Source organism: Thalia democratica, chromosome 3 (assembly GCF_965202585.1).
Source record: "Thalia democratica chromosome 3, ktThaDemo2.hap1.1, whole genome shotgun sequence".
NCBI lineage: Eukaryota > Metazoa > Chordata > Thaliacea > Salpida > Salpidae > Thalia > Thalia democratica.
In genome coordinates this window covers 38809854-38820146 of record NC_139167.1, presented here as the reverse complement: position 1 = coordinate 38820146, position 10293 = coordinate 38809854, and the positions used below count along the sequence as shown (strand labels likewise).

Genomic DNA, 10293 nt, shown 5'->3' with positions numbered 1-10293 from the left:
TCACCACTCAATTGTAAGCGAAGATCCCATTGATTCATTTACTCCTCCAACAATAGTAGCCTAAAAAAAATTACATGTAAACCTTTTGATTTTAACTTTCTTTTACAAAAAATAAACATATGATAATAGTATTTGGTATCTTTTTCAATACCTTAAACTAAGCGTTTATAGAACTTGATTGTTATTTTATTGATGTTACTACTTTACTTAAAGTTAAATCTAAAAATAAATTGTTACTTACAACTTGTTTGTAACTTTATAACTTTAGAACAAAGTATAAGTAGTAATTTTTTTAAATATTTATTTTATCAACCAGGTTTAGTTTGAAGCTTATATCTTGAAACTAATTTATAACATATGTTGAATTTTAAGTTTATACATTTATATAAACATTATTTTTGGAAACAAGTTTATATTAATACTATTAAAAAAAAAAAGTAATCAACTTACATCTCCAGTTGTTGATGATGAAACTGTTCTTCCGTTGATTTTCACGCTAGAAGAAGATGATCCTAATATTCTGACGCTACCCAACTTCATTGAAGATGCATAAGATTCAGATCCGGTTGTTGTTGTAGTCAATTTACCCTGTTTTGAAAGTCGAAAAATTACTTTATCTTTTAAAGTTTTTTATTCAACTACATAAGGTAATTAAAATGCTTAAGTATCTGAAAAATAGTGTAGTTTTATGTAGAAATTACTTTAATTTTTAATTTTTTTTTTATTAATTTTTTAGTAATATTCTCATATATATATAGCAACTATTTAAACTTATAATTCAACAAAGTACATAGTATTAACGCAAAAATTTTATCAGCTATCAAAAATTAACTGGAACAGTACATTTTGAATACTACCGAACATTCTTTTAATTAATTAAATTCTAAAGTATTACACATACAAGCATAGAAATCGAACAAAATTAAACGAACTCTAACTTACATTAGCAACAGTGAACTGGTAATGAATGTAGCTTCCGCTCGAGATGGGGTCTTGGGTGTCCAGGTCGTCCCAGTACAACGAACCTTCAGCCTCGTTGTTTTCGTCCAACGCGATTATGAGCCCGAAGGGGTTGTTGCGCGACTTTTCGGTGTTGACGGCCGGGTCCTGGGTCGGGATGACGTTTCCTCCCCTCACGTGGATGGGGATGGTGCCCAACGGCGCGTCCAAAGTCACGACGGTTTTGGTGTTCACTTGCTCCTGGTTGTTGTAGTAGTTGTACCTAGCATGGACAAAGATTATTAAAATAAAATGTTGTTTAAAAAGTTTGTGTTTTGAAAAAAGATGAGAAACTTCGTATATAAGACGAAAGATAAAGATTAATGCAGCTTTGCAAAACTTTTGGTTTTAAAAACTTCATTTCGAATAAATGATAGCTAAATTTCATACCATCTTGCTTGTGGGAAGTAGGAATCGACTGCGCTCACGCTTGATTCCAACACAGGAGAGAACATGAGTCCGGATCCCCACATGAATTGCTCGTCTATTGTGTGAGTTGTAACGTCGTCGATAAACTCGAAAGCCATTGCTCGCACGACTGAGCTTCCTTTAATAGAATATTCGTTACAATTTAAAAGTTATAACTAAGACTTTGAAGAAGTTAATTTAAATAAACTAAGATTATAATTTCAAAATGACACAAACTGAACTATAATGAATTGTTTTTAGATTTAATAACGCTTTATTGTACGTATATACTGCACACAATTCGTTTTACCAATTCGTTTTAACACCAAGCAACTTAAAACTTGAAATCTTTTATTCATAAAAACATTTAAAATTTACAACAAAAACAAACCTTTGACGTGGGCGTCGTAGAAGAGCGTGTAGAGGTACGGCAGCAAGTTGTACCTGATGTTCAGCACGTCACGTGACCTCTGGGCGAACACGTCGCCGAAAGCGGCTGGGTCCTGCTCGCTGTAGCCGAGACCGTTGTGGTTGCGGGAGAAGGGGTAGAAGGATCCGAGCTCCATCCACCTCATGCACAGCTCCTCGTTCGTGTTGCCGTTGAATCCGCAGATGTCGGCTCCGATCTTTTGCGTATTAACTCATAAGCGCAATGTATTGTTTACTTTTTTTTTCAAATATCAAATTTATTTTTACATGCATTATCAAGCAAAGCTTATAGCTTTTTTATTGATTAATAGTTACTCCTCAAAACACCTTAACTAAAGTTTAGACATAAAAGCCACATTGCAAATAACATAAGACTAACAAATGGGATACCGAACAAGTTGAACTCGAGCATTCCAATGATAGACATCTTCAAGTTGTGCCAGTCGGCGTTGTTGTCGCCGAGCCAATGAGCTGCCCACTGACCGCTACCTGGGAACGTCGACCTACTTATCACGAATGGACGTTTTCCTGTAGTGGCTGCTAGTGCACTGTTTTCAAAATAAATAAGTTAAAACAACGCTTCATTTAAAAAGTGGTTGTTTTATAACGTACTTTGAGCTTACAAGCCTATTCAATAAAGCTTTAGTTATATTCAATTGAGTCATTATAAAGTATGGTTTTAAATTATTTTTTACAGCTGTGAATCTAACCTAAAAGTTTGGTTTGACTGACTCCATCCGAACAAACTGTGGGTGTCGTAATGATTTCCCAAGTAAGTTTTAGCGTCGGGGCACACTGACTTGTCGGCTAAAATGTCACCCCAAATGGCTGGTTTGTATGGAGGCAAGTTGAGATCGTTGTTCGCGCATCCGTCAGTGCTTCCGGTCACGAAACTCGCTGGCTCGTTCATATCCTGAAATTTTTCAGTAAAATTTAATTCATATTTAATTCTATCTCAGGAATAATTAGTTAAATTAATTTTCACAGAACAAGGTACACCCTCTAATGAATACACAAGCATGATAATTGTGTCAGTTAACTCACGATCCACAGTCCGTCGTAGTTGATAGTTTTGTGGAAATCCTGACACTGTTCGGTCCACCATTGTTCAGTGACGGGGTTCGTGAAATCTGGGAACGCGCTGTTGCCTGGTGGCCAAACCTGTTAAACATTTATATTTAAAAAAATAAGTTTTAAGTTTTTGTTTAAAATCGTGTCTTTGACTTTCAGTTGAATTTAAAAATAATGCCATAATGTTGAACAATACTTAATTTGTATATTTCAACAGACCAATATATATTGTAAAGTAATTGGTACCTTTCCTGACAATGGAGTCACACCGTCGGCGTTCATAATGTAAACCCCTTTAGCCAGACCCTCTTCGTACGGAGCGTAAGTTCCAACAGGATCGTCCATTGTTAAACAAGGATCCTGTTTTAATTGGTAAATTTTTAACGTCAGTCGTTAAATTATTTTTTAGGATTATTTAGAATAGTGTAACTTTGAGCTTGAAAGTTTTCCGTTAAAGAAAATTTAGAACAAATAAAAAATAAAGTTCTAGATTTTAGAACAAACTGCAATGAAAAAAAATTTACTTTCACAGCATAATTATTTTAAGTTTTATTTCAATATAGGTATATCTATCCATCTTGTGAAAGTTTTAATTGAACTTGAACTAACTAATAATTTTTCACGATAAACAACAACTACATCATTGATACTAATTATATCACTTAATAAATAAAAGCTTCATAAAAATAAAATAGTTAAAAGTTTAGAAACTTGACTTTATTTTTCCTCCGTTTAAAATAAACTGTATTTTCTAATTTAATCAAACTGAAGCGTAACTCACCAAAATAATAACGTAGTGCTTTCCACCAGCCTGTAGCTCTTTAACATACTCGGGAAGTCCCGCGTAAGTTTGATGATCGTAAGTGAAGTCTCTTTGCTCGTTCATGTAATCAATATCTCCGTATTGCACATCCTTAATAAAGAATTATCGTAAAAAACATTAACAAGGAGCTTTTTATTATCTGATGTTGACTAAAAGGTACTTCATAGTCAAATGGTTGTTTAGTACATTTACTCCTATTTGATTGTTACTGTTATTATAATTAACAAGTAATTTTTTACCAATGGAATCTGGTACTTGTCCATCCTCGCGACGGTTTCCTTCACGGTGTCGATGTGATTGTACCCGTACCTGCACAGCTGGAAGCCGAGGGACCAGTAGGGCACCAGGTAGAACGTGCCGATGGCGGAAGTGTATTGCTCCACCACCTGGTTAGGCTCCGGTCCGAGGAAGACGTACATGTCCAAGACGCCTCCGATCGTTTTGTACACGAGACCGGGGGCGGGAGTCAAAGTAACATCTGCAATGAAAACATTTTTAATAATTTGTAGATGGTTTTTAAAACTTAAATTGATACTAAATTTATATTTTAGTAAGGTTTTTTTAAAACGCAAATCACTAACTTTTTAACGACTAGAGCTTACTAGATCTTAGCATTGAAAAAAATACTTGAAAATGTTAATGTAAAGAAGATTACTACTAAATATCAAATTAGAATTCTCATTACCTTGAGCGGCAGAGTTGAGGAAGAGAACACCGTGTGCGGAGTTGTCTTCTTCCACGCTGATGTAGAAGGGATGCACTCCGTACAAGTTGGCACCCTTGTAAGGAGGCTGGTCACGTGAGTACATTCCGTACGTCGTCCAATCAAAATCGTGCTGAGAATGAATTGTTTTGCGTAACAGTCATAATTATTTTTTCATGAACATTTGTTTAGAAATTAATGCCTATCAATAAATGTATTATAAACAAATTATGTATTATGTAAAAATGGTACTATAAAATAAGTTTGTAGTTGAAAATAATACAGGTCTAGTTATGCGCATAACAAAAGTTATGAAGTTATTTTACTATTTGTTAGTTATAATGAAAACATTTATTTTGAGCACAATTTTTCAATTTTTCAAAGCAAAAACAGTTATGTACTTACAGCAAATGTCTGATGCTCATGCTCTCCCCAGCCGTACATAGTTTTTGAAGGCAGCTTTGTTGAAAACTGAATAAACTGGTCGCTGAAAGTCATGCCTCCCAAAGAAGTATCCAACAAAACTGCACCGCTTGATTTTCTTATGACCTAGAACAAAAAACACTTTTATATTATTTTATTTATACTAAAAGGTTTTACAGCAGCAGGTTTACTATTAATGTGCTAAGTATTTAAGTTACATTATATTTAACGAAAAAGTTAAACATGTTTTAATTTTATCGAATAATTTAAGAGCACTACTGAAATACATATTGAGTTAAAAATAGTACTGCAATTTTAATGTATAGATTTTTTAAAGTCAACTTAGAAAGGTTTATTTAAAAAGTTAAATTTTTGTTGGAAAAAAAGAAACAAACTTTTTTCAACAATTTAAAAAATGGTTATTAGTTTTAAATACAAAGAATATATGAATATATTACTTAACAGATTTTTAATTAATTTTATAAATTTTGCTCTTAATTTCCACTTCAGCTTACTTTGAAATAAAAGTTAGGCTCGTTGAAAAACTGGACGTCGTAGAGAGTTTGGGAGGGCGCGCTGTCGTCGGCTCCCTGGATTGGCAGGGGCACCTCGAACCTGCCGGGGTCGCTCGGGTCGGTGAACTTCATGTGGAGGCGGGAGCTGGTGTCGAAAGTCACTTCCAAGTTGACGGTGTCCATGTCGCTGCCGAACAGGGTGCCGGTGTGGACTCGTTGCAACGTGACCGTGTACCCACGCCCGTTGTCTACCGCGTCTCCCACCATCTTGTAACCGTACTCATCGTTCTGTGTTGAAGAAGATGATGTTTGTTTCGGTTATAAATTCTACTTAATTTAAGTTTTTTACAAAAAAACCTTCTTGACGTTTGTTTTAAATATAAAAAGTTGTAAATAGGTAGGTATATATACAGTTATTAATTGTAGTGTTTCGTGTCTTTAGTACATGTAAAGTAATATAAAACTATTTGGTGGGAATAAGTAATATATATATATATATATCAAAAGAAAAATATCTAACATTAAAATAACACATGGGAGCGCTCGGGTCTTCGACATTAGCAAAAGCACAGCCGCGATCCATGCACTTGGAAGGGGAAAACCCTCCTTCGGGAATGCAGTTGACCCTCAGCTCATCGTCGATGCCTTCCGGGAGGTTGGTGGTGTTGAAAAAGCACCAGGGAACTCCAGCCATGCTGCTCTCACACCACAAGCATCCTGATTCCTATTGTTACGTGGGTTGAATAAAATACTTCGAAAAAATGGTGTACTTACTTTTATTTATAAGCCAAAAATACTTAAAGTTTGTTTTAATTTTGACAAGTTATTTTTGATATTATTTAGATTTTTTTTTAGTTTCACTAAAAAGATTACAAAATTAACACCAAACAAATATTTTTTTCTTAAGTTTATTTTAATTTGAATATATAAGACCTTTTAAAGCTTTCCGTGCATAGTCCAATTCTTACCTTTGGTATACGAAAACTTTTATGAACTTTACTTATTTTCAAAAAAGTTAAATTTATACCTATAGAAACTTTCCTGTTGCAAACATTTTATAATTTAATTACAATAAGTAATCATGATAAGCTTTTAGAGTTTTAAAAATTTAATAAATATTTTTTATAAGTAAAAATATAAATTTTAGTTTAAACTATTTATTTTTAGCTTCATTTTAAAATATAACTTTTTAATAAAACATTTTTTTAAATTACACTTTTTTACTGACTATAAACAATAACACATTTAGTAATTATCTAATGTCCAAACGTCTTTACTGATTTTATTTTCAAAAAATTTTTGTGAAAAAGTTTTAATACTAAAAAGTTTATCTAAACTAAATTGATAGAAAATGTTTAAACAAAAAATTTTGTAATACTTATGACATAACTTTATGGAAATGTCGCTTACTTTATCTCTTTTCCGCTAACTTTATCATACACAAGGACTTTTTATAAGTAGATAATATTTCACCATAACATAAACTAACACTGTTCTAAACCAAAATCAAAAAGTTGACTAATTTTTATTTTCACTTTGGTTTTTTCTACGTAAAAGCAAACAAAAAAATCAAATCTGAAAAAATTAACGAAACAAGTTTAACAAACTAACAATGCACCCTTGTTCAGTTGAGCCGCCACCCGGCCAACAATCGATTCTTTTTGATTCTTCTATTTCGCTGCTGCACCCAGCCGATGGTGGGGGGCGAGTCGGTACTACTCCTGCAACATATTATTGGTTTAAAAAAATTCAATTTTTACTTATTTAGATTTAAGTTATGCCTTTAATAGAAGACAAAACTTTTGTTGTACAATAAACCCTATTTTATAATAAAAAAGGTTATATAAAAATTTCTTTTGTAAAAAACCTGCGTTCTTACAAATTTTAAAACAACCGCAAACCTCCAGCTGGCACAATGCACCAGGGATCGTTGGTTCCCGATGATGGGCACCACAAGCATCCCCTGTCGTAGCAACCCTCCTCCGAGGACCCGGCTTCGGGGAAGCAGTCGATTTTGACGTCACAAGTGCAAGAGTCGCATCCGTCGTCGTCACCATCGCCGCCGCTCGAAGGGGTAGATGGAGTTGCAGGAACGGTGTTTTCACCGTCACCTTCGTGTTTTTTAATGAAAAGTAATAACTTAAGGCCCTTAATTTAAATTAAGCTTAATGGTTTTAACTGAACAAAATTTAATTTTTTTATTTTTCTAAATTAGACTGAAGGAAAACTAAATGTACCAATAAAATTCGGGTAATTTTTTCAACAAACCACCAGTTTTAGCGACGCACCAAGGCTCCCCGTTCACTGACGAAGGGCACCACAGGCATCCTCTGTCGTAGCAACCTTGCTCCGAGGAACCTGGTTCCGGGTAGCAGTCAACTCTTTGCGAGCAGGAAGAACACTCAGTACACTCGCCAGATGGAACTGTTCCGGCGTCTACAGTTAAACAAAGTTAGGTTGGTTTACCAAATAATATTTTTCTTTTTATCAACATTGCAAGTTGATTTTAATTTTAAGCGTACTTTAAGTTTTATTATTAGCATTGCTAAACTGCGTTACTAGATATCTAAATAAAGACGATAAAAAGATGTTTTAACTTTCTTTCCTTAATATAGCGTAAAATAGACTTTTATCTTGATTGTCACAAAAAAATTCAAACACAACAAACAAATGCAATACTTGGCGATAAATGGTTCAAATCAGGGCAGTCCAAAAGTGGGTCAAAAATCTAGGGGGCAATAAGCCGCAAAGGGGCTAAAGGAGGGGGATGTTGTATTAAAGCGACCTTGAGGCCGTAATTTTAAACTTACACTAAATATTCTGGAGTTGATGGATGAAGAGCAATGAAAAAGTCTCGACGTAATTACGGGTATTTTTTTTTTTTATCTTGTCGGGGGGAGCATTATAAAAAAAGATTTAGCAAACCCTGGTCTTAATGGTCTAAATATTAATCGACATGACATACATCAAACGGCTTAAACGATTGTCGATAAAAAGTAAAATTTTAACTATTCAAATTAATGAGCAACAGTTAAGTATAAAAATTTTAGTTTCATATTAAGAGATAATTGCTTTTGACTAAAAACAAAACACCTGAGTTTTATAAGAAGTTTTTACTTTCATTTCAATTTTTTTGTTTTTAGAAATAAATAAAAAAGTAAACAACATTTTACCTAGAAATTAAAATTACGCTACCACAGTTATAGTCAGTACTTTCTCTTTGTGCTTTTACAAGGTTTTAAATCTTTCTACGATAGCTGATCACCTGAGTTGTTTTCATGAAAAAGTTTATTTACAGATTGTCGTAAAAAACAAATTTTGTACAAACTTAAATGATCATTAAAATTTTTACAGATAAACCGTGTTAATCATAGAAAGTATAAATACTAACTTTAGTCTTAATAATGTACTTTAGTTAAAGAATTTGCTTAAAATATGTTTTATAAAAACAACTTTTTATTGGGTATGTGTTACTAAGAAAATAAACATTCAATGTTTAAAAAAGAAAATCATTAGTCTACATATATCTTTTTATTTAAAAAAATTTAAAACTAGTATTTAAGTATAATTGAACATTAAAAAAAAGAAAAAAATACAAATGTTTTACTATTTAAGTAATTTGAAACTTTTTTTTCAATTCTATATACGATGAATGTTATTTTGATATAACTTTAGATTAGATACTTAAAACAATAGTAATAACTTATGTTTAAAAAAGTCTAATCAAAAGTTCCGTTCAATTTTTTTTTTCTAAAACAATTGAATCTATTTTACTAACGTTGTTTAGTTGTGCTGGCTACCATAACAGTTGTAGAGCAATTTAAGTAGGAAAGTAGAATAAATTTATATGGAATAAATCTTCACAATGCTGTTCTAGTATTTTAGTGCGGTGAAAAAAAAGTTAGTTTAAAAAATTTAAGTAATAAAATCTGTTATTTAAAAAGTTTAACTACAGTAGTATATATTGAAAATAAAAAAACCTTTCTATTTCTTTTTAAATGTAGTTTTTATTACAGACATTAAAAAATGTTATAAGTTTTAGCTTTAAAAATGAAATTATATTTCTGTTTGTCTCTTTTTTGTTACTGAGATTTGCACAGAGATTACAACCTCTAATCGCAAAACATCAAAAATTTATTGTTGTTCAAACTCAATACCTGATCCGTCGTCATCGAAGAAGCACCACGGAGGTCCGTCGTAAGAAGCTTCGCACCACATGCACCCTTTCGCCACGCACCCCTGCTCCGTACTGCCCCCTTCCGGAAAACAGTCCTTCCTGCTCCCTTCCGGAACCGTGGACGGGCAGGTTGCGGCCGAGTAAGCCCGGCAAGCGTTGAAAGCCGACAGGATTGCCAGCAAACACAGTGTCGCCTTCATGTTTTGTTTTGAATGATTTACAGAGAAGCATCATGTTGGTATATGTAAGTAAGTGGTGGGAAATTTCGCACGTGTGGCGTTTAGCCTTGTCGTTACGTAAAACTTGTTGTGGTCTAATGTGTATTACAAAATTTTTTTAAATTTAGTTAGACTAACGTCATCATGTTTTCTTTCAAGGACATTTTTTTAATTATAACCATTTTAAACTGTTTATGAGTTGTTTGTTTAAACAGTCAAGGTTTTCGTTAAGTTACCTTTTTTAAACTTACTAAACAGAATTACCTTTTCTTTCAATACGTTCACTTTTAACATATTTTTGTCGATAAACTTTTATACAGGTTTTTGCCTACAAACTGTAATAATTTGTTTACTATTTTTGATAATAAATTTAACAATAACATCTAAATTGTTATTTAAATTACTTTATAATAAATTTAAGTGTATTCTATACTGTGTTAAAAATGTTTAGCTAAACAATACAAACATTAACCTTACATTTTTTCTGGTATTTGCACTTGATTTAACATTTAACTTCCGTACTGGTA

General features: G+C 32.8%; 1 protein-coding gene across 1 annotated transcript; it reads right to left on the bottom strand.

Moving 5' to 3' along the window:
• LOC145832270 (lysosomal alpha-glucosidase-like) lies at positions 1-9748 on the bottom strand. The gene is made up of 19 exons (XM_082939588.1): positions 9529-9748; positions 7640-7807; positions 7273-7482; positions 6983-7086; positions 5892-6095; positions 5372-5659; positions 4839-4982; positions 4416-4566; positions 3970-4208; positions 3689-3820; positions 3154-3267; positions 2881-2997; positions 2547-2749; positions 2216-2384; positions 1799-2033; positions 1390-1546; positions 943-1222; positions 451-588; positions 1-60 (listed from the first exon to the last, which is right to left on the bottom strand). The coding sequence occupies exons 1-19, from the start codon at positions 9746-9748 to the stop codon at positions 1-3; spliced, it is 3333 nt and encodes a 1110-aa protein (XP_082795714.1).
• Positions 9749-10293: the final 545 nt, after the last annotated feature.

Coding starts and splice junctions, on each gene's coding strand:
- LOC145832270 (XM_082939588.1), bottom strand. CDS start 9,748: ATGAAGGCGACACTGTGTTTGCTGGCAATCCTGTCGGCTTTCAACGCT. Junction 3,268..3,688: donor AGCACTACGTTATTATTTTG/GTGAGTTACGCT, acceptor CAATTAAAACAG/GATCCTTGTTTAACAATGGA. Junction 2,750..2,880: donor ACTACGACGGACTGTGGATC/GTGAGTTAACTG, acceptor GAAAAATTTCAG/GATATGAACGAGCCAGCGAG.